Raw genomic sequence first — 20100 nt, 5'->3', positions numbered from 1 at the left:
CTAGTTTTTTTTGTATTTTTTAGTAGAGACGGGGTTTCACCGGGTTAGCCAGGATGGTCTCGATCTCCTGACCTCGTGATCTGCCCGTCTCGGCCTCCCAAAGTGTTGGGATTACAGGCTTGAGCCACCGCGCCCGGCTGATTTTCAATTTCTTTCATCTGTGTTTATAATTTTCACTGTAGAGCTCTTTTACTTCTTTGGTTAAGTTTATTCCTATTTTATTTTATTTGTAGCTATTGTAAATGAGACTCCTTGGTTTTATTTTTCCAATTATTCACTATTGGCATATAGAAATGCTACTGATTTTTGTATATTGATTTTGTATTCTGCAACTTTACTGAATTTATCAGTTCTAACAGTTTTTTGGTAGAATCTTTAGGTTTTTCAAAATATGTAAGATTATATTATCTGCAAACAAGGCTAATTCAAATTCCTCCTTTCCAACTTGGATGCCCTTTATTTCTTTCTCTTGTGTGATTACTAGCCAGGACTTCCAGTATTATGGTGAACAAGAGTACTGAAAGTGGGCATCCTTGTCAAGTTCCAGATCTTAGAGGAAAGGCTTTCAGTTTTCTCCTATGTTGTATGACACTGTGGGTCTGTTGTATATGGCTTTTACTATTTGAGGTCTGTTTCTTCTATACCCGGTGGGTTTTTATCACAAAGGGATGTTGAATTTTATCAAATTCTTTTTCAACCTCAATTAAATCAATTATGTAGTTTTTTTGTCCTTAATTTTGCTGGTATGTTGTATTATTTGATTTATTTGCATATGTTGAACCATCTTTGCATCCCTTAGGATAAATCCCCCTTCATCATAATGAATGGCCTTTTCAGTGTGTTGTTGAATTTGGTTTGCTAGTATTTTCTTGAGGATTTTTGCATCAACATGCCTCAGGAATGTTGGCTTGTAGTTTTCTTTTCTTCATGTGTCTTTGTCCGGTTTTGGTATCAGGGTAATTCTAGCCTTGTAGAATGAGTTCAGATGTATTTCCTCCTCCTCCATTTCTTGGCATAGTTTGAGTAAGGCATGTATTAGTTATTCTTTTAATGTTTGGTAGAATTCAGCAGTGAAGCCATCAGATCCTGGGCTTTTCTTTTCTGGGAGACTACTACTTGCTCCTAGGAGCCTCTAATGATCTTTTGAATTTCTGTGGCATCAGTTGTAATGTCTTTTTCTTCTCTCATTTTATTTATTTGAGTCTTATCTCTCTTTTCTTAATCTGGCTAAAGGTTTGTCAATTATATCTTTTCAAAAAAATCAACTTTTTACTTTATTTAGTGTTTATAGTGTTTTCTTTGTTTCAATTTTTTTTTTTTTTTTTTTTTTTTTTTGAGACGGAGTCTCGCTCTGTCACCCAAGCTGGAGTGCACTGGCCAGATCTCAGCTCACTGCAAGCTCCGCCTCCTGGGTTCACGCCATTCTCCTGCCTCAGCCTCCTGAGTAGCTGGGACTACAGGCACCCGCCACCTCGCCCGGCTAGTTTTTTTGTATTTTTTTTTAGTAGAGACGGGGTTTCACCGTGTTAGCCAGGATGGTCTCGATCTCCTGACCTTGTGATCCGCCCGCCTCGGCCTCCCAAAGTGCTGGGATTACAGGCTTGAGCCACCGCGCCCGGCCTCTTTGTTTCAATTTTATTTATTTATGCTCTGATCTTTATTATTTCTTTTCTTCTAACTCGGGGTTTGGTTTTCTCTTGCCTTTCTAGTTCTTAGGATACATTGTTAGGTTATTTGAAGTTTTTCTACTTTTTTGATGTAGGTGCTTATAGCTGTAAATTTTCCTGTTAGTTCTGCTTTTGCTATAGCCCATAGGTTTTGCTATGTTGTCTTTTCATTGCCATTTGCTTCAAGACATTTTTAAATTCCCTTCTTAATTTCTTCATTGACCCATTTGGTCATTCAGTAGCATATTGTTTAATTTTAATGTGTTTATATCGTTTCCAGAATTCCTCTTGTTATTGATTTCTAGTTTTATTTTATAGTGGTTAAAGAAGGTACTTTCAATTTATTTTTTATAATAATAAATTTCAATTTATTTTTTAGTTTCGTAAGACTTGTTTTGTGGTCTAACAAATGGTCTATCTTTGAGAATTATTCATGTACTGAGGAGAAGAATGTATATTCTGTAACTGTGCAGTGAAATGTTCTGTAGATACCTATTAAGCCCATTTGACCTATAGTACAGATTAAGTCTGATGTTTCTTTGTTGATTTTCTGTCTGAATGATTTGTCCAGTGATGAAAGTGGGTTGTTGAAGTCTCCAGCTACTTTTGTATTGGGGTCTATGTCTCTCTTTAGCCTTAATAATATTTGCTTTATATATCTGGATGCATATATATTTGAAATTATTATATCTTCTTGAATTCACCCTTTATCATTATGTAATGATTTCTTTGTCTGTTGTTATAATTTTTTCTTGAAATCTATTTTGTCTTATCAGTATAGCTACTCCTGCTCTTTTTTTGATTTTTATTTGCATGGAATATCTTTGTTCATCCCTTTATTTTCAGTCTATGTGTATCTTTATAAGTGAAGTGTATTTCTTGTAGGCAATAGATTGTTGAGTCTTGTTTTTTTTTTTTTTTTTTTTTTTTTTTTTTTTTTTTTTTTTTTTTTTTAATCTATTCAGCCACTGTCTGTCTTTTGACTGGAGGTTCTAGTCTAATTATTCAATATTATTGTTATTAATGATAATCTCTTATCCTGCCATTTTGTTATTTGTTTGCTAGTTATTTTGTGATCTCCTCCTTCTCTCCTTCTTCCCTCTCTTCCTTTTAGTGAGGGTGATTTTCTCTGCTGGTGTGTTTTAATTTCTTGTTTTATTTTTTGTGTATCTATTGTAGGATTTTTTTATTTGAATTTACCTTAAGGCTTGCAAATAATTTTTTATAATCCATTATTTTAAACTGATGTCAACTTAACACTGATTGCATAAACAAACAAGCAAAGGAAAAACTAATAAATACTGTAGCCATTAACTTTGTCCTACTACTTTTTTTTTTTTTTTTTTGTTTGTTTTGTTTTTGTTTTTGTTTTTGTTTTTGTTTTTTTTTTGAGGCGGAGAAGTCTCGCTCTGGGTCCGCCCGGAATGGAGGTGCAGTGGCCAGATCTCAGCTCACTGCAAGCTCTGCCCTCCCGGGTTTACGCCATTCTCCTGCCTCAGCCTCCTGAGAGCTGGGACTACAGGCTGCCCGCCACCTCGCCCGGCTAGTTTTTTGTATTTTGAGTAGAGACGGGTTTCACCGTGGTAGCCAGGATTGGTCTCGAGCTCCTGACCTCGTGATCCGCCCGTCTCGGCCTCCCAAAGTGCTGGGATTACAGGCTTGAGCCACCGTGCCCGGCCTGTCCTACTACTTTTTAACTTTTGTCGGCTCTATTTATGTCTTATTGTACTGTCTGTGTCTTGAAAAGTTTTCATACTTATTATTATCAGTCCATTTTTTCATTTGTCACCTCAAAATATGAGTTCACACATCCCAATTACAGTGTTATAATATTCTGTGTGGTTTTTGTTTTTACTCGTGAGTTGTATACCTTCAGATGATTTCTTCTTGCCCATTAACATCATTTTCTTTCAGACTGAAAAACTCCCTTTAGCATTTCTTGTAGGAAAGATCTAGTGTTGAAGAAATTTCTCAGCTTTTGTTTGTCTGGAAAAGTCTTTATTTCTTCTTCATGTTTGAAGTATATTTTCACTGGATATACTATTCTAGGATAAACATTTTTTCCTCCAGCACTTTAAATATGTCATGCCACCCTCTCCTGGCATGTAAGGTTTCTACTGAGAAATCTGCTGCCAGGCATATTGGAGCTTAATTGTATGTTATTTGTTTCTTTTTTCTTGCTGCATTTATAATCCTTTGTTTATCCTTGAACTTTGGGAGTTTAATTATTAAATAGCTTGGGGTAGTCTTGCTTGGGATGAATCTCCTTGGTATTCTATGGCCTTCTTATACTTGAATATTGAGATCTTTCTTTAGGTCTAGGAAGTTCTCTGTTCTCACTTTGAGTAAACTTTCTATTCCACCCACCTCTCTCTACCTCCTCTATCAGGCTAATAACTGTTAGATTTGCCCTTTGGAGGCTATTTTCTAGATCTTGAAGCCGTGATTCATTCTTTTTTATTCTTTTTTCTTTTGTCTTCTCTGACTATATATTTACAAATAGCTTGTTTTAAAGCTCACCAGTTCTTTCTTCTGCCTGATCAATTCTGCTTTTAACAGATTCTAATGCATTCTTCAGTACACCAATTGCATTTTTCAGCTCCAGAATTTCTGCTTGATTCTTTTCAGTAATTTCAATCTCTTTGTTAAATGTATCTGATAGGATTCTGACTTCCTCATCTGTGTTATCTTGAATTTTGTTGAGTTTCTTCAAAGCTTCTTTGTTCTCATTTCTTTTTTAAATTTTTTATTTAGCTTCTATTTTGAGTTCAGGAGTACATGTGCAGGTTACATAGCTAAAATCGTATCATGGGGGTTCGTTGTACAGATTGTTTTGTCACCCAGGCATTAAGCCTAGTACCCATTAATTATTTTTCCTGATGCTCTCCTTTCTCCTACCCTCCACTCTCCAATAGGGCCAGTATGTGTTGTTCTTCTCTATGTGTCCATTAGTTATCATAATTTAGCTCCCACATATAAGTGAGAACATGCAATATTTGCTTTGCTGTTCCTGTGTTAGTTTGCTAAGGATAATAGCCTCCATCTCCATCCATGTTCCTGAAAAGGACATGTTTTCATTCTTTTTTTATGGCTGCATAGTATCCCATGCTATATATTATATCCCACATTTTCTTTATCCAGTCTATCACTGATGGGCATTTAGACTGATTCCATGTCTTTGCTATTGTGAATAGTGCTGCGGTGAACATATGTGTGCATGTGTATTTATGATATAATGATTTATATTCCTTTGGGTATACACCCAGTAATTAGATTGCTGGGTCAAATGGTATATTTTTGTTTTTAGGAACAGAAATATCCTCAAAATCTCTGTTTGATGAATCACCACACCGTCTTCATGGTTGAACTAATTTAAACTCCCATCAACAGTGTATAAGTGCTCCTTCAATTGTAATAAAAGAAAAAATTGACAAATGAAATCTAATAAAACTAAAGAGCCTTTACACAGCGAAAGAAACCATCAACAGAGTAAACAGACAACCCACAGAAGGGGAGAAAATTTTTGCAAACTATTCATCCTGACAAAGGCTAATATCCAGCATCTATAAAAAAACATTAACTTAAATTTACAAGAAAAAGAACAACCTCCATTAAAAAGTGAGCATTGGGGGCCAGGTGTGGTGGCTCACACCTGTAATACCAGCACATTGGGAGGACGAGGCAGGCAGATCACTTGAGGCCAGAAGTTCAAGACCAGCCTCACCAACATGGCAAAACCCCATCTCTACTAAAAATACAGAAATTAGCCAGACATAATGATGCTTGCCTGTAATTCCAGCTACTCAAGACACTGAGGCACAAGAATCGCTTGAACCCAGGAGGGAGAGGTTGCATTTAGCTGGGATCATGCCACTGCACTCCAGCCTGGGTGACAGAGACCAGAGACTCTGTCTCAAAAAAAAAAAAAAGAAAAGAAAAGTGAACAGACACTGCTCAAAAGAAGACATACATGCAGCCAACAATTATATGAAAAAAAGTGCTACATCATTGATCATTAGAGAAATTCAAACCAAAACCACAATGAGATACCGTCTCACATCAGTTCAGAATGGCTATTATGAAAAAATCAAAAAATAACACATGCTGGGAAGGTTGTGGAGAAAAAGCCACACTTATACACTAGTGGGGGGGAATGTAAATTAGTTCAACCATTGTGGAAGAGAGTGTGGTGATTCTTCAAAGACCTAAAGTCAGAAATACCATTCAATACAGCCGTCCCATTACTGCATATATACCCAAAAGAACATAAATCATTCTATTACAAAGACACATCATGCATATGTTCATTGCAGCACTATTCACAATAGAAAAGACATGGAATCAACCTCAATGCTCACCAATGATAGACTAGATAAAGAAAATGTGGTACATATATGCCATGGAATATTATGCAGCCATAAAAAAGAATGAGATCATGTCCTTTGCAGGGACATGGATGGAGCTGGAGGCTGTTATCCTGAGTGAACTAATGCAGGGGAAGAAAATCAAATGCCACATATTCTCACTCATCTCTGGGACCTAAATGATGAGAACACATGGACACATAGAGGGGAACAACACACACTGGGGCCTATCAGATGGTGGAGGGTGAGAGGAGGGAGAGGATCAGGAAAAATAACTAATGGGTACTAGGCTTAGTACCTGGGTGATAAAAATCTGTTCAACAAACCCCCATGACACACCTTTACCTATGTAACAAACCTGCACATGTGCCCCCGAACTTAAAATAAAAATATAGAAAAGGGAGGTTCACTTTAACATCTCATAAAACCAATGTGAGTTTTATGACTTTCCTTCATCTTTCAACCACATCATCTGGGGAGTAAGAGAGGAATAGAAAAAGCTCCCTTCTACTAATATTGTATTTGCTGAGAATTAGTCACATGGCCCAACCCAAATGCAAGTCAGGCTGGGAAATAAAAGGAAACCTATAGTTATGGTTTTATTGAGCACTAAATTGACATGTGAAACAATTCCATAGAACAGGAGTGGCCAAACATTTTCTTTAAAAATCCAGACATAATAAATATTTCAGGCGTTGTGGAAAATATGACCTGTGTTGCAACTACTGAATTCTGCAATTAAAGTACGAGGACAGTCATAGACCACAACTAAATGAGGGAGCAATGGGTGCAGTTTTGTTGCAATAAAACTTCATTTTTAGAAATAGGAAGAAGGCCAGATTTGAGCCACAGGCCATAGTTTGCTGACCCTTGCCTTAGAGCATGACTAAGTATAAAGCTTCTAATTTTTCATCACCCTTACTGCTATATGATATTGAAGCATAATCATTGGATTGGTTGTCTCTTCTTCAAAGCCTCATGTGCCATCCATCCTCCCACCTCAAGTCTATATTCATACGGAAAACAGGGACAATGTCTTACTTGTTTTATTCCTATCATGGTGTTTACATGCATGATATCTGCAGTTTAGTATATGTTCAGCAAATATTTGTGGAATGAATTAATATTGCAGAAAATAGCTTGTTTATTTTCATGATTGCATAAAACATTGTGTTTTTAAAGCAGTTAGAACCATGGGTGGTCAGGATTCAGAAACATGTATTTAAGAAACATTTAGAAGTGGAGGAATCATATATATCATTTGGCTTGACCTTTATAAAATTTATGAGAAGAAATAAAGAAATGTGGTCCATTGCCTACACATAAAGTGAAACAAAAGCACAACACAATAAAACAAAGCCTAGAATGATGGGCTCCATTGGAGCCAGGGCTATAGCTCATGCCTTTCTAATTGCTGTTATAGAATGTAGTGGAAAGGACACTGAATGTGAAATTGAGATTCAGTAGTCCCAAGAACAGACATTTCATGAGAAACCAAGGCTGACATTAAACACTGATCTTTTGTACTTCAAAAGCAACTGAGTCCTCTCTGGGTGCTAATTTGAATTCTATTACTGAGTTGATGTGTCATAATAAAAAATGACTTGCACTCTCTTGCATAACAATATTTATACCCCTCAACGTCTTTCATAAAACGTTTGGTGAAATATTGGTGAAAGAATAAATCATATTGTGATAATTTACACACCTTATTTTTTTTTTAAATCTCTATACTGTACAGACATTTTCCATATGATTGTCTATTTTAGGTTATAGACTAAATGATATCTACTTGGAAAAAAATGATAAGCTGGAAGAGACAGCAACTTGAATATTTTGCAGGAAAATACGGAGTACAGTGATTAACACATATTTGAGGGTAACAAAAACATTAGTAAACCAAAAGTTAATTGTACTTTGGAGAAAGTAAAGTATAATAAACTTTACCTTATTATAAAAGGTTTACATTTGATCTCTTGTAATTATTGTAAGAGATGTTTAATATTTCAGTAATATAAACTAAAAAATAAAAAGTAAGAAAGTTTGAGTTGGTTCCTGGGAAAAATACACACATTTGAGAGCCAAAAAACTGCAGTTTTTCTGAAGGACAATGTTAGAAGCTCTGCTAGGCAAGAAAAAAAAAGTGAATATAATTAAAATTATGGAGAAAAAAACTCAGAAAATTGCTATAGGGAGTAATTCATTACTGACAAAGGGTATAGATTATATCTGCTATTACTCCATGATTTTAACTTTTATGTTTAAATTGACTTTTCTTGCTATTTGGGGATTAATTAAAATTCTTAAAAAAGAAAATCAAAGTTCACTACAAATACCAAGCATATTCTTAGATCCTAGAAAATGTTCCATGTAACTTTATTTAATTCTGATGATGAAATTCCAGCGTCTTGTACTTGGGAACAATATCTAATGCCACCAATTCCTTGGACTATTTAAAGAATAAAAAAATGGAACTGCCTTAATTATTCTTCAATGTTATAAGGGCCCTTTTATTATTAGATTCCATATCCTCTGGGTCTGGCAAATGCCAGCTGCTTAATAAATGTTAGTTGAATGAAAGGTGACTTAAAATTGCAACTTTCAAAACTGATTACCAAGAGAAATTCTGTGTACTATATTTTTACAATCTTCTGGGGAAAGCAAATGAAAAGCCTAACCTATCACATCAACTATGCCATAATATTTTCTCATTAAATAATTTTTTATTATTGAATTCATCAAGTAATTATTTAATGTATCTCTGTAAAGCACAATTATGTTTTAAGTATAAAACCCAGATAGTTTTTAACTGAAAAAAAATTATCACTTAGATTAAATTGATGGGGAGATTGGGCTGAAGATGAACATGATCATATTAATACTGTCATCATGCTCATTTATTTTAGCCTAAACAGCGAACATCCATTGTGTCTTCTCTGGATTTTCACCGAATGAATCACAACCAAGAATATTTTGAAATCAACACATCTACAGGGTGCACAAGCTTTACTGCCAGCCCTCCTGCTAGTCCACCCACCTCTTCTGTGGGAACCACAGAAGTCAAGAATGAGGGAACTAACCGTACAGGTAAAGCAGTTCACTTTATGCAGCTGTATTTTTTATTTTAAGACTGAAGTCTTTATGAGTTAGAGGAATTAGGAGGAGTCTTTGTACAAATTGCATTGTGTTTTTAGTTCACCTCCATGTGTGGCAATGTAGGGCTTTAAGATTTTTGTCAATGTGGCTATAATATTCTTTTTGAATACATGGATGGCTTCTCGGTGTTAGATATTAAAGATGATGATTTAATGTGATCATAGTAGTAAAAATACCAGGGACATAGAAATGCTCTTCCACTGCCATTTACTCCTCACCACACAGTGGTATCAACTAATCAACACACAACATCATTAAGATCTGCTTTGAAGCCAGAGAACTTATATCAAGAATGTCTGGTAAGAAGGAATTGTACAATGTGGCCTAGGCTGGCTTTCAACCTATTTAAACCATGGTGAACTTGCAGAGGAAGTGTGTTGGGGTAGAAAATGCTGGGTGTAAGGGTAAGATTAAGAAAAGTAACACCACCCACTAGTAAAACATACGTTGTTCCATGCAGTCAGATTTGCAAAGCTTTCATTATTTGGGGGACAAGGAGCTAACTCCTGATAAGGCCAAGGGACATATTAGAAATAAGAGAAGTGGGACTGAAAGAATATCCTCCCCTGCCATATAATTTACAATAAGGGTTAAAGACAAATACAATATAGAGACAAATTTCTTAATTTTAAATGTTTTATTTGGAAATCAAGAATTACAATTTGTGGCATACTCAGAGGTTGAATGGTCTTCATTATGTCCAAGAACAGACGGTTAGAGGTTTTACAAAAAAAGGGAAATGTTACATATTGCTCTTTGAGGAAGTTCATTGGCACTAATAATATGTTGGTGAGCTGGCAAGTTTTGATTGGTAAGTGATGACTATGGGTAAAATGATTCTCAGAGTTGCAGCAGGTTGTTTCAGTAGCTATTAGATAAAAGTGGTTTCAGGTTACAGCAGGCAGCTTCAGCAGCCAAGCTTACAGGGAATTCCATTCTTGGAACAGTGTCATGTGCCCTAGATGCCTTCTCCCCTTAACCTCTCAACTGTTTCAGTTGGGTATAACAAGAATGACCCAATTCATATGATCAACTTTCATGTAAGTAAACAGTTACTTTCCTTCCAAGAGACATGATTCAAAAACCCAGTAGATAGAATTAATTTAAATTTTAGAATAATGAAGTGTGGTCTGTGTGAGTATTCCATATAATCTTTGTTCACAGTGAGTGTATGAGTATATATGTATGCTCATATACCTACTTAAGTCCTTTAATCTGATTCTGTGTTTAAAAGCAGTAACACAACATTCCAGAAATATAGTCAGAGAATTACTTTCCCCTAGGAATGAAGCTAAGATTTTAAAAACAATGACTAATGGTAATGATAAGATTGATATTCTATGGAAGTTATAATCCAGACTTTCGTGGAAGCCAGGGTGATATTTATAAAATATAAATAAAATCATGTCATTACCACACTTAAAATGTTCCCATGTCTTCTCATCACGCTTAGAATAAAATCCAACTCCTTACCATATCCAGCAATGCCTAATTTAGCCTGGTTCTTGACCAGCTCTGTAACTTGACTGAACTCATCCTGGACCATACTGGCCTTCTTTGCTGAACATTCTGGCCCTGGGGCTTTTGTACTTTAGTTCCTTCTGCCTAAAATCTCTGCCTTAAAATTTTCATGTGTCTAAGTGTCATTTAGGTTTTGGTTCAAATGCACTTCTTCATAGAGGCCTTCCCATACCACCCTATCTCAAGTAGATATCCTCAATATGATGAAAATTATAATAATAAAAATGTGAAAATAATCATAATAAATACTTAAATGACACTATGTGTCAGGAACTGTTTTAGGCATTTTATGTATATCAATTCATTTACACCTCATGACTGTCATATAAATTTGTTATTATCTGTAGATAAGGAAATACACAAAGAATGTAAATAACTAAATAATAGCCCATAATGACAGAGCTGGAAAAAGCTCTGGTATGAACTCAAACCTGGTGCTAGAGTTCATGTTTTTAACTACTTTTCTATATCACTCTAGTCACTTCTATCAAATCATCCCATTTTCTTTTATCCATAGCCTTATTTCCTATATAAAGTTATATTGATTACTTCTTTAGTTATTTATAGTTATTTATGATCTTCTCTCTAGAATGTAAGCTGCAATAGGTTGGTCTCTGGCCCATTGTACTCACTGAGGTCAGACTGCCAAAGTTTGATTACTAACTGTGAAACTGAGCCTTTTACCTAGCTATGAGACTTGATCTCTTTATGCTATAGTTTTCTTACTACAGAATTAGATTAACAATGAATTAATTACATTAACTTACCCTGTAGTGTGGTGATGCATGTAAAGTGATTAACACAGTGCCTGGCACATAGTTAGTGCTCAATAAATGTTAGTAACTATTAGTGGTAGTAGCAAAAACTATGATATTAACATAATCCTTTGTATTCTACATCAAGCCTAGCATTCATTCAGTGAGCATTAAAATATATTGTCTGCTATGTACTAGATACAGTTTTATAGGACAGGAGAGATGAGATGTGATTTGTAAAAACAAAAAATAGTGATATGTGGACCTGGGAAGGGTTCTGGGCATATAATTATTATTCAAACAATATTTATTTGAATGACTACTTCCAGATTTACAGTCCTAAAATGGGCAATAACAGATGCTTTGATACTTGCCTTTCAGAATGGCTTTCTTGGTTTTGTTTTAGTTGGTACGTTGTTTTGGGGATGATTGGTTTTCTGAATATTTTTCAACAGGTAAAAATTTGTTTTCAACAATTTTTTCTGTCTCAGGTGGATAGAAATATTACCTTTACCCCTTTATTATTTTAATTAAAAGCAATAGAAATTTAGGTCTGGTACCAAAACCCTGGCGCCTTTTCTCCATTCTGACACTGACCACCAGAAGCAGAGGATCAGAACAAACACATTTTGCTGCTGCCAGGAGTTCAGTGGCATCATCCGAAATGTGCGGAGAAATTGTAATCATCAGGATATTTTCAGGTTTCTGACCTTTAAACAGAACTGAAATCTAACCTTTTAACAGTTGAAATGGTTTCCAATAGCATGTTACAGTGGTTTTCTAAGGTAATATATCACCTCCACATTACATAAACAATTTTAGGATAGACTGATATTTAGTAATAATGTGAAAGCACAGTTTGTTTTGCTTTACATTAAAAAGGAAAACTTGTAAGCAAGGCATTTGTCTACTCGCAAAAGTAGCATTTTATTAGCTTACACATATTTAATTTGTTAAACTTTAAAGACATTGCCACTGGGTATATGTTTAAAGAGAATGAGTTCAAGAGTCAGTTCCATCACTGATTTGCTAGATATTTTCCATCAAAACCTTTAACTTTTTTGATATTTAATTTGCTCCTCTGAAAATGGAAATAGTATCTACTCTTTAGGTATTTGTAGTAATAAATGAGTTTATGTGAATACATTTTGTAAACCTTGGCAACTAATATTATTATTTAATATTATCACAGTTATTGCTTAATATTATTTTTGTTTTTAAATATTATTATTTGAAATCTGTAGTAGCTTTAAGATAGAGAAGCCTATTGTAAGTCTGTAGAAGGTATGCCAAGGTAGCTGACCAAGCTTATGCCAAGATAGCTGACCTTTTCTTGACTTAGAAGTATAATTTAAATTTACTGATTAATCTACATTTCATTTTATAAATGACTGCATGCACAAAAAATTAATCTTGACCAAAGTGGCATTTAATAGAACAAAGACTAATACATCTTCAAAACTAAATCATATGCTGCAAAACACTTTTAAGTGAACCAATGAATTTATTATAACAGAGGGCCATTTAAAAAGTAGCTTGAATTGTGATTAAAGCTTCAACTTGTGAATCATCAAAAAAGGTTGTTAGAATTAAAAAGCTTGGTGTTATACTGTCTGGGGAATGATATAAATAGGTTTACATTTAACTAGAAAGATCACTCTAGTATTAATATGTAGTAGGTTTGAGATGAAATGACATTGGAGAAGGGGAGAAATAGTTTCATAGCAAAGGGAAAATGTAAATTGGTTTAAGAGATACAAGAAAAGAGTAATTAACAAGTCATGGTAATTTGGATGTGCAAAGATGAGGGGAAATATTTCAAGGAGGGTGCTAAGTTTCTAGCTTAAGCTGATGAGTGCAAGGTGGATGCTATTCCTTGAAATGTAGACTATTTGTAGGTAAGAAGAGAGGGTGAGGGATAGATTATGTAAGGCCTAATAAGCCATTTCAGGACTTTGGCTTTAACCCAGAGTGATTTTACTTAGAGCCTGTTCAGGTCTTTCAGAAGAAAAGTCACATGATATAACTTCTATTTTATGAGGATTAATATGGCTATAATGTTCATAATGGATGGGGAGAGGGAACCAGGGTGGATACAGGAAAGCCAGTTAGAAGGCAATTGCAGCACTGCAGTAAGAGAGGGAAAGCAGCTAAGATCAAAGGTGAATCAGCAGAGTTAGAGAGAAATGGAGAGATGTTGGACATATTTTTAAGGCAGATCCAGTGGAATTTCATGGTGGAGTGGACATGGTATATGAGAAAATGAGAAGAATTAAGGATGACTCCAAAACTTTTCTCCTTAACAACTATAAGAATGAATTTCCTATCATTTGACACACAAGAGGTTTTGGGAAGAGGAGGTTTGGTAAACAGCGAGAAATACCAGGAGTTAATTTTAAGTTTGAGATGCCTACTGAATATCTGAATAGATGTGTCGAGTAGGCAGCAGAAGGTCCAGTCTGCAGATATAAATGTGAACGTCGTCATTATACAGATGATATGCAGCATATGTAGAGGAAGAAGACCAATAACTGAGCTTGAGGAAGGATGGAATGAAAGGCAGCACCAGCAAGGAAGGCTGAGAAGGAGCAACCTGTGAGATAGAAGGAAATCTTTTGGTGAGTGTCTTGTTCTGAAATCAGGTGAAGGAAGTTATTAAGAAGGAAAGAGTGATCAACTCTGTCAAATATAGCTGATAAGTTGAGTAGGACGAGGACTAAGTTAGAATAGGTTCATGGATTTAACAATATTGGGGGGGTCACTGCTGACCTTGACAAGAGGAATTTAGTTGGAAATGATAGAGCCTCATGTGGTGGTTTTAAGGGAGAATGGGAGGAGAGGACTTACAGTAATGATAGACCACTCTTGAAGGAATTTCTTCACAGGGGAATTTTTAAGTTATGATGGAGGAGAAAGAGGGGATGATGATTTCTATTATTAACCAAGTGGAGAGATTGGTTTTGGAGAGGAGCATGAATAACAGGATGTTTGGTTGTGGGTGCAAATACTGGCAGGAGATCCATGTGGTGGGAATCTGGGAAAGATCTCTTCTGATAGTTTTCATTTTTTCTGCAAAGTAAAGAGCAGCAGCTTCAGTTGAAAACAGAGACAGTGAAGGAAGTGTAGAGTTTGAGGAAAGAGAGGACAGTGTGAAGTAGTTGTTTAGGAAAAACAGTGAGTGGACAAAGGAGGTATATGATGTGATCACCTGGCAGCATTAAAGGCCTATTTAAGCTTTGTGTTCATGCATTTAGAATTAGATTATCCAATGTGGTTCTGTGTTTTTCTCTAGCCTATGTCAGCTGGAGGATGCAGGTGCAGAGTATTTGGAGAGTTGAATTTTGCATAGGTTGTGGTTTTGCTAAATGGGTATATTGAAATGATTGAAGAGCAAAGGAAGTATAAATGCAAGGGAGTGTAATATTTAACCATAGACTTCAAGATGAAGAGGGAAGTGAAAGAGAACAAGGAGATAATTAACACTGAAAAATCAGTGAGATCTTAGGATTGGAGATTCCAGTGGGGTCAAAGTATTGCTGGAGTCAATGTATTAAAGAAGAGGGCTGGAAAAATAGTTGAATTCAAAGAATGGGATGCATATGGAACCAGGAATGACTATAATTATTGGCAATCATCTTAAGACCATGGGAGTGAACAGCTGAGTTAGCCTCTCCTCTATCAACACAGTCTTAAATACTACAATTAAGTCAGTACAACAATTTCCTGGAAGAAATGTTTGATACATCTAAAGACATAACATTTACTCTGCTCATAATATTTAATCTTTCATTTTAACATATTATGATATAGATCACCTTTATCTGAGTTCACATCTTCTATACTTTGTCCCACTCTTCCTTGAGGTGCCAAGGCTCCTCATGTCATCCCCTGGCTGCCAAAGTCTCCCTGAGAGAGGTGTTTCATTCAAGTCAACTTCCCTAAGGGACTCTCTCTGGACATGGCCACTATGTGTCTCATTCTCATGTGAAAATTTTGAATGACCTGAGAGCCCGTCTGCTAAGATATTTCAATCTCTTGGGTACCCTTAATGGTTGCCAGTGTGTTCTTCTTTCCGCGGGTAACAGTTCTTTTTAAAATAGAGATGGTGAGGAGTGGTAGAATTCCGATCTATGTTAAAGGTAGAGCTATCTATCTATCTGTCTATCTATCTATCTATCTATCTATCTATCTATCTATCTATCATCTGTCTATTGAGCTATCAATCTATCTACATATATATTTAGATGAATTAGATGTAGGATATAAGAAAATAAAAGGGACCAAAGATGTAATTCAAAGATATCTGGTGTTTTAACCTTTGGAAAGATGGAGTTGATATTAATGGAGATGGGGAAATCTCAGTTTTGAACATTTTAATTTGAAATTTTGTTGGATATTCAAGTATGTATGTAGATAGTCGAGATAATGATTTTTTTTTTCAGTGAGGGAGGGTAGGGTGGGAGGAAGCCATGTAATAATTTTATGTTTATCAGAAGTAAAGAGTATCGGCCGGGCGCGGTGGCTCAAGCCTGTAATCCCAGCACTTTGGGAGGCCAAGACGGGCGGATCACGAGGTCAGGAGATCGAGACCATCCTGGCTAACACAGTGAAACCCCGTCTCTACTAAAAATACAAAAACTAGCCGGGCGAGGTGGCGGGCGCTTGTAGTCCCAGCTACTCGGGAGGCTGAGGCGGGAGAATGGCGCAAACCCGGGAGGCGGAGCTTGCAGTGAGCTGAGATCCGGCCACTGCACTCCAGTCCAGGCGACAGAGCGAGACTCCGCCTCAAAAAAAAAAAAAAAAAAAAAAAAAAAAAAAAAAACGAAGTAAAGAGTATCCATTTTAAAAGACTGAAAAATAGGACCTTAGCCTACCGTGAGTGAATTATGAGTTCTGAACTCTGGAGAGTTGTGTTGTGAATTGCTGAGGAAAAGAAGCTGAGCATCACCAGTAATAACAGGTGTTCTCTATCTTTATAGAAAACTGTGTCCACAAAGTTGTTTCCATATGAAGAATTTTGTGCATTAGCGCTTTCTCAAGGGTACCTGCTAAGCAAGTCAACTACCCTGGGTAACTAATTATCTCCAGTTTTGTTAGTAGTTTCAAACCATCACCTCCTGCGGGAGAAAACTGATGGGAGGAGAAAATCTAAAAGGAGTAAAGTGGAAAAGTGCTTCTTTCCAAGTGGGAGAAATAACAAAAACAAAAGCCTGTAAGTGCTTAGCAGCATAGGATGCTTTTCTGCAAAGGAGAGAAAACACTAGAGGAGAACTAAAATTAGAATGGAGAGGGTGGCATAGGCCTGTCACACTGATCAGGAATTGCCAGAAAGGCAAATGAAGGCCTGCGTTTTAATTAGCTCACACGGCCTGGAAATAGACCCCCTGAAGCTGAGACATCATTATTACAGCAGCCACTGGACACAGGCAGCTGAGGGAGGCTTTGGCCTCCAGCCAATAGGAAGGCCAGGAACAGGCTGCTGAGATGACCTCTCAACTCCAAGCTAAGATATGGGGCGAGCTGATATGGAGAAAGTAAAGGGTTAGAGAGAATGATGTGTGATTACATCTTTGGGTCCTATTTTCCTAAAAATATATACATTAAATATACTAGCTGAGTTATTGATTGGTAAATTCAGTACTTTCAATAGACCAGGATTTTAGGTACCCTAGAGGCAAGTATTTTTATATCAAATGCTATATATAGATGTAATGGTAAATTATATTCTTGTCACTTCTCGATAAATCATGAAATGTGTCTCCTGTACTTTTTCCTGTTTTCCTTGCGGTGTCACATGACTTTCACCCAGTGCCTTTGTGACAAATTGTACATCAGGTAGAAGGCAAGGAACAGGTTACGAGATGCTTGATGAAGAAAAGTTGACTGCTTTTCAGCACTTAAAATTATGAAAATATGTAGTTAGATAATGGGGTGATGTTACTTAGCTAGTGCATGGGACTTGTTATTCCAAATGAAATTAGTTGATATAATACTATTGGCTTACCTACGCAATATTAAATAAATATGTTTACTCAGGATGTGCCATTATGAGAAAGTGCTGTGAGAGTATCTAAAGGGGATGACTGATCTCTTGCCAGCAATGAGTAGGGCTCTGAAAGACAAAGAGGAATTAAGTAGGCCAAGGTGGGGAGGGAAGATTATTCTTTAAAGAAGGAATAGCATATTTTTTAAAAATCCCTGTGGTAGAAATTAACATGAAACTGCAGGTCAGAGAGAAAGGAGAGAAATGACAGGAGTTGAAGCTGCAAGGGGAGTAAAAGCCCAATCAAACCCTTGTAGCTACCTTCAGGATTTTGGTGTTTATCCTAAGAGCAATGAGAAGTCATTGACAGGTGTTTTAAGCAAAGAGACATTATCTGATTTGCATTTTACTATCTGGTGGCTCTTATTTTCTCTGTGAACTAAGAGCAAGGCTGTCTTTGGAGAGTAACAAAAGAGGGCAAAGATGAGATATTTGAAGAGGATAGAGAAAGTTTGAGTTAGCTTTTTGTTCAAACTCCAAATGAATGAATGACTGGTACATGGGGCCTGAGAGAAGCAGAGGAAAAGGGATAATAGGGAGTGGGCATCCCTTCCAGTATACCTGTGGCCTGCAGGTGATATCTTTAGGTCAAGGCCATTCTGGCCAGATCCTGGAGCTCTTTCTGGCTGGTCACCTCAGCTCGCCTCGCACTGGTAAAGTGGTCCCTCTGAGTCTCTGCCAGGTCTGCCATCTGTCTGTCCTAGCCTCTGCAGCAGTCACCTCTTCCCTTGCCAAGCTGGCCCAGGGCAGCCCAGTTGGCTTTCAGTCCAGCTTCCTGCTAAGGGCCCTTTCTGGAGGCTCCAGGTACCTCTGGATCTCATTCATAATTTAGGAATATAAGTGGGACTCAGAAAGATTTATCCCCAAGATCTTGCTAGTCCTTACCACAGGGAACTACCAAGTTTAATAGGATGTGGCCTTGCCCAGAATCTAGATGGGATTTAGAACCCAGAGCTCTCTTTTCTTATATTCACCCAATACCTATTTATTATGCTACATTCTTTCAAGGCCAGTGCCCAGAAAGGAAAGTTCCAGACACAAATGTAGAACTATTTCCCTATCCTCCCCATCTCATCCAGCCTTTTCCTTTTTGAAATTCTCCAGAAGCTGGTATGTCCTTTCTCTTCGGAATGGGCTTCCCTTTTGTCTGTACAATGGATCTTCATGCATCATTCTGATTGGTCTAAAGCAGGACTCTGACTTTTAAGTCTATTAACTTGCTAACCCACCTTTTCTTCTGTGAGGGCATTAGGTATCCTGTCCAGCCCTGGAGGAGGAGCGGTTTCCAGTGAAACACAATTTGAGGATGGAAATATATCAAGTTCTTTAAAAAATACTATCCCTATTTCATTAAGCCAGTGCCACTAACTGCAAACGACATAAACACAATATATGCTTAATTAATGTAGCTTCATAAATGCTTAATACATGTGGGCATTATTACTTTTTTATTGCTGTTATTACTAAAGATCTAGGCAACAAGCAGAGCCTGGAATTTTAGAATTCCATACAAATTGCAAAGCACCCGGGTGCTATGAGTCCAGCCAGACACCAGAGTCTTAAATCCACAAAATTGCTTGGAACAAGCAGGTCAACCTGCTGATGAGCAGAGCTGAAAATTCCGTCTGCTCTGTGCCCCAGTTTTATGTATCCTGGGGTGGGAAGGTGTGTCACTGCTGGGGACAGGCAGAATCCTACAAGCACGAATCCTTCCAAAATTACAGCAGAGGCAAGGGAGCAGCAGTTTCAGAGAGATTTTGTGTTGAAAATCTGTTTTTGTTCAAAAATAATTAATTTTTTATTAACTCAATTTTGCTTTAACTTCTGTTATTGCGCATGAAAATATAACAGATTTGTTAGCTGAAAATTTCTTTAAGATTCAAATTTATTGCTGTGTATATCTTCTCTCTAATTATCTTGTCTATTTTAGTTTACTTGATAGTTTTTCTCTGCTGACTTTCTCGACCAGGCTGTTTATATCTTTCGAAAAATATCCCTGCATATCAGTTATATTTGTGTGATATATGTGTGATCATTAAAGTTAAAAATAAAGCTGTGAGAGAAAAGCTTACGGTAATTGAAAAACTGAAACAAAAGGAGGAAAAGAGTATTTTGGTATTCCCAGGTGGGTGCTATGGAGAAAATCCCCTCCTTTCCCGCAGTTTTCAAACTGCGAGTCCTTTTTCTCTATTCATATCTTCTATCTGTACAGTCTTCTTTGGGGAGAACATTTTCCCCTCTTGCTCTCTGCACTTGTCTATGTTGGATGGGTGCCTCGTGTGTTTACCTGGGCCCAGGCCCTTCAAACACAGGCTTCACTTGTAGGTGTCATGCCACCGTGAGCCAGCCTGTGACAGAACTTGTGCCAGACATTCTCCCCAGTTACTTCTACCTACTGGATAGACGAATTGTTCTTTGCCTCTCCAGCTCTAGACTCTAGTGATCTCAACTCTTCAAATCTGTCATTGGCAGGATTCTAAGAAGGCTGTGATCCTGCTCCCTGTCTCCATGCCTTTGTGTAAGCTCCTTCTTTTGAGTGTGTGTGGGGCCCATAACTTGCTACTAGCCAATGGCCAAGGTGATTGGATATAACT

General features: G+C 36.9%; 1 protein-coding gene across 7 annotated transcripts in view; it reads left to right on the top strand.

Annotated features, from left to right (window-relative positions):
* The window catches only part of ANKS1B (ankyrin repeat and sterile alpha motif domain containing 1B), a 1300027-nt gene that overhangs the window by 610112 nt on the left and 669815 nt on the right, over positions 1–20100 (top strand). For all 7 annotated transcript variants that reach the window (XM_030938489.1, XM_030938488.1, XM_030938486.1 and 4 more), the window contains one exon: positions 8938–9118. In XM_030938489.1, the coding sequence (XP_030794349.1) occupies positions 8938–9118 (181 nt within the window). The remainder of the gene's footprint in view (positions 1–8937; positions 9119–20100) is intronic.

The sequence above is a fragment of the Rhinopithecus roxellana genome, chromosome 10, assembly GCF_007565055.1.
Source record: "Rhinopithecus roxellana isolate Shanxi Qingling chromosome 10, ASM756505v1, whole genome shotgun sequence".
In the NCBI taxonomy this organism is placed as follows: Eukaryota; Metazoa; Chordata; class Mammalia; order Primates; family Cercopithecidae; genus Rhinopithecus; species Rhinopithecus roxellana.
This window is presented reverse-complemented; position numbering and strand designations above follow the sequence as displayed.